At 60.0% G+C, this 683-nt stretch overlaps 1 gene segment (V, D, J or C); it reads right to left on the bottom strand.

Annotated features, from left to right (window-relative positions):
• Positions 1-252: 252 nt before the first annotated feature.
• On the bottom strand, positions 253-680 carry LOC121339403 (the record flags this gene model as incomplete). The annotated part of the segment is given in 2 exon segments: positions 253-570; positions 662-680. Coding segments are annotated over 2 exon segments (337 nt in total), but the record flags the coding sequence as incomplete, so codon positions are not given.
• Between the last annotated feature and the right edge of the window lie 3 nt (positions 681-683).

Below are 683 nucleotides of genomic sequence, written 5' to 3'. Positions count from 1 at the left end.
TCTGGATTTGGGGCAAAAACGGGCATTTTGGGGAGCAAGGCCAGAACTGGAGGCCACAGGTGAAGGTTAGGGTCCAATGGTTGAGTTTTGGGCCAATGGTCAGATTTGGTGCAAATGGGGACAAGGGGTCAAGAATTGGGTCAAGGTCTGGGAAAAAAAATTGGGAGTTTGGGGACGCAGTTTTGGGAGGGGAACAAAAACCAGGAGCTCGACCGCGGGCACCATCAACATAACCACCAGCAGGAACACAACCGGAGCAAGAAGCTTTGGCACAGAAATAGGATCCGGAATCCTCGTCCTTGAGGCTGTTCATGGTCAGCGTCACCGAGCTCTGCCCGTTGTCCCTGGAGATCGTCACCCGGCCCTTGAGCGACGGCGCGTACCTGGTGTCGCCACCATTGCTGCTGATCGCTGCAACGAATTCCAGCCCCTGCCTGGGTCTCTGGCGATACCAGCCCATCCAAAATCTGCCGAAACTAAACCCGGAGCCTCGGCAGAGGAGGCACAGGGACCCCCCGGGGGGCTGGAGGTCCCCCCCGGACTCCAGCAGGGTCACGGCCGCCCGGAGTCCTGCGGGAACAAGGGGAGATGAGGATGGGGGGATGGATTGGCTGTGGGCCTGGGGTGGGTGTGGCAAGCTGGAAAAGGGGGCAGGGCCCACCTGGGAGGGCCAGCAGGAGAAG

This window comes from Onychostruthus taczanowskii, unplaced genomic scaffold, assembly GCF_017590055.1.
Source record: "Onychostruthus taczanowskii isolate IOZ18803 unplaced genomic scaffold, ASM1759005v1 scaffold3446, whole genome shotgun sequence".
NCBI classification, from domain to species: Eukaryota; Metazoa; Chordata; class Aves; order Passeriformes; family Passeridae; genus Onychostruthus; species Onychostruthus taczanowskii.
Note: the sequence above shows the minus strand (reverse complement) of the source record. Positions and strands in the feature narration are given on the sequence as shown.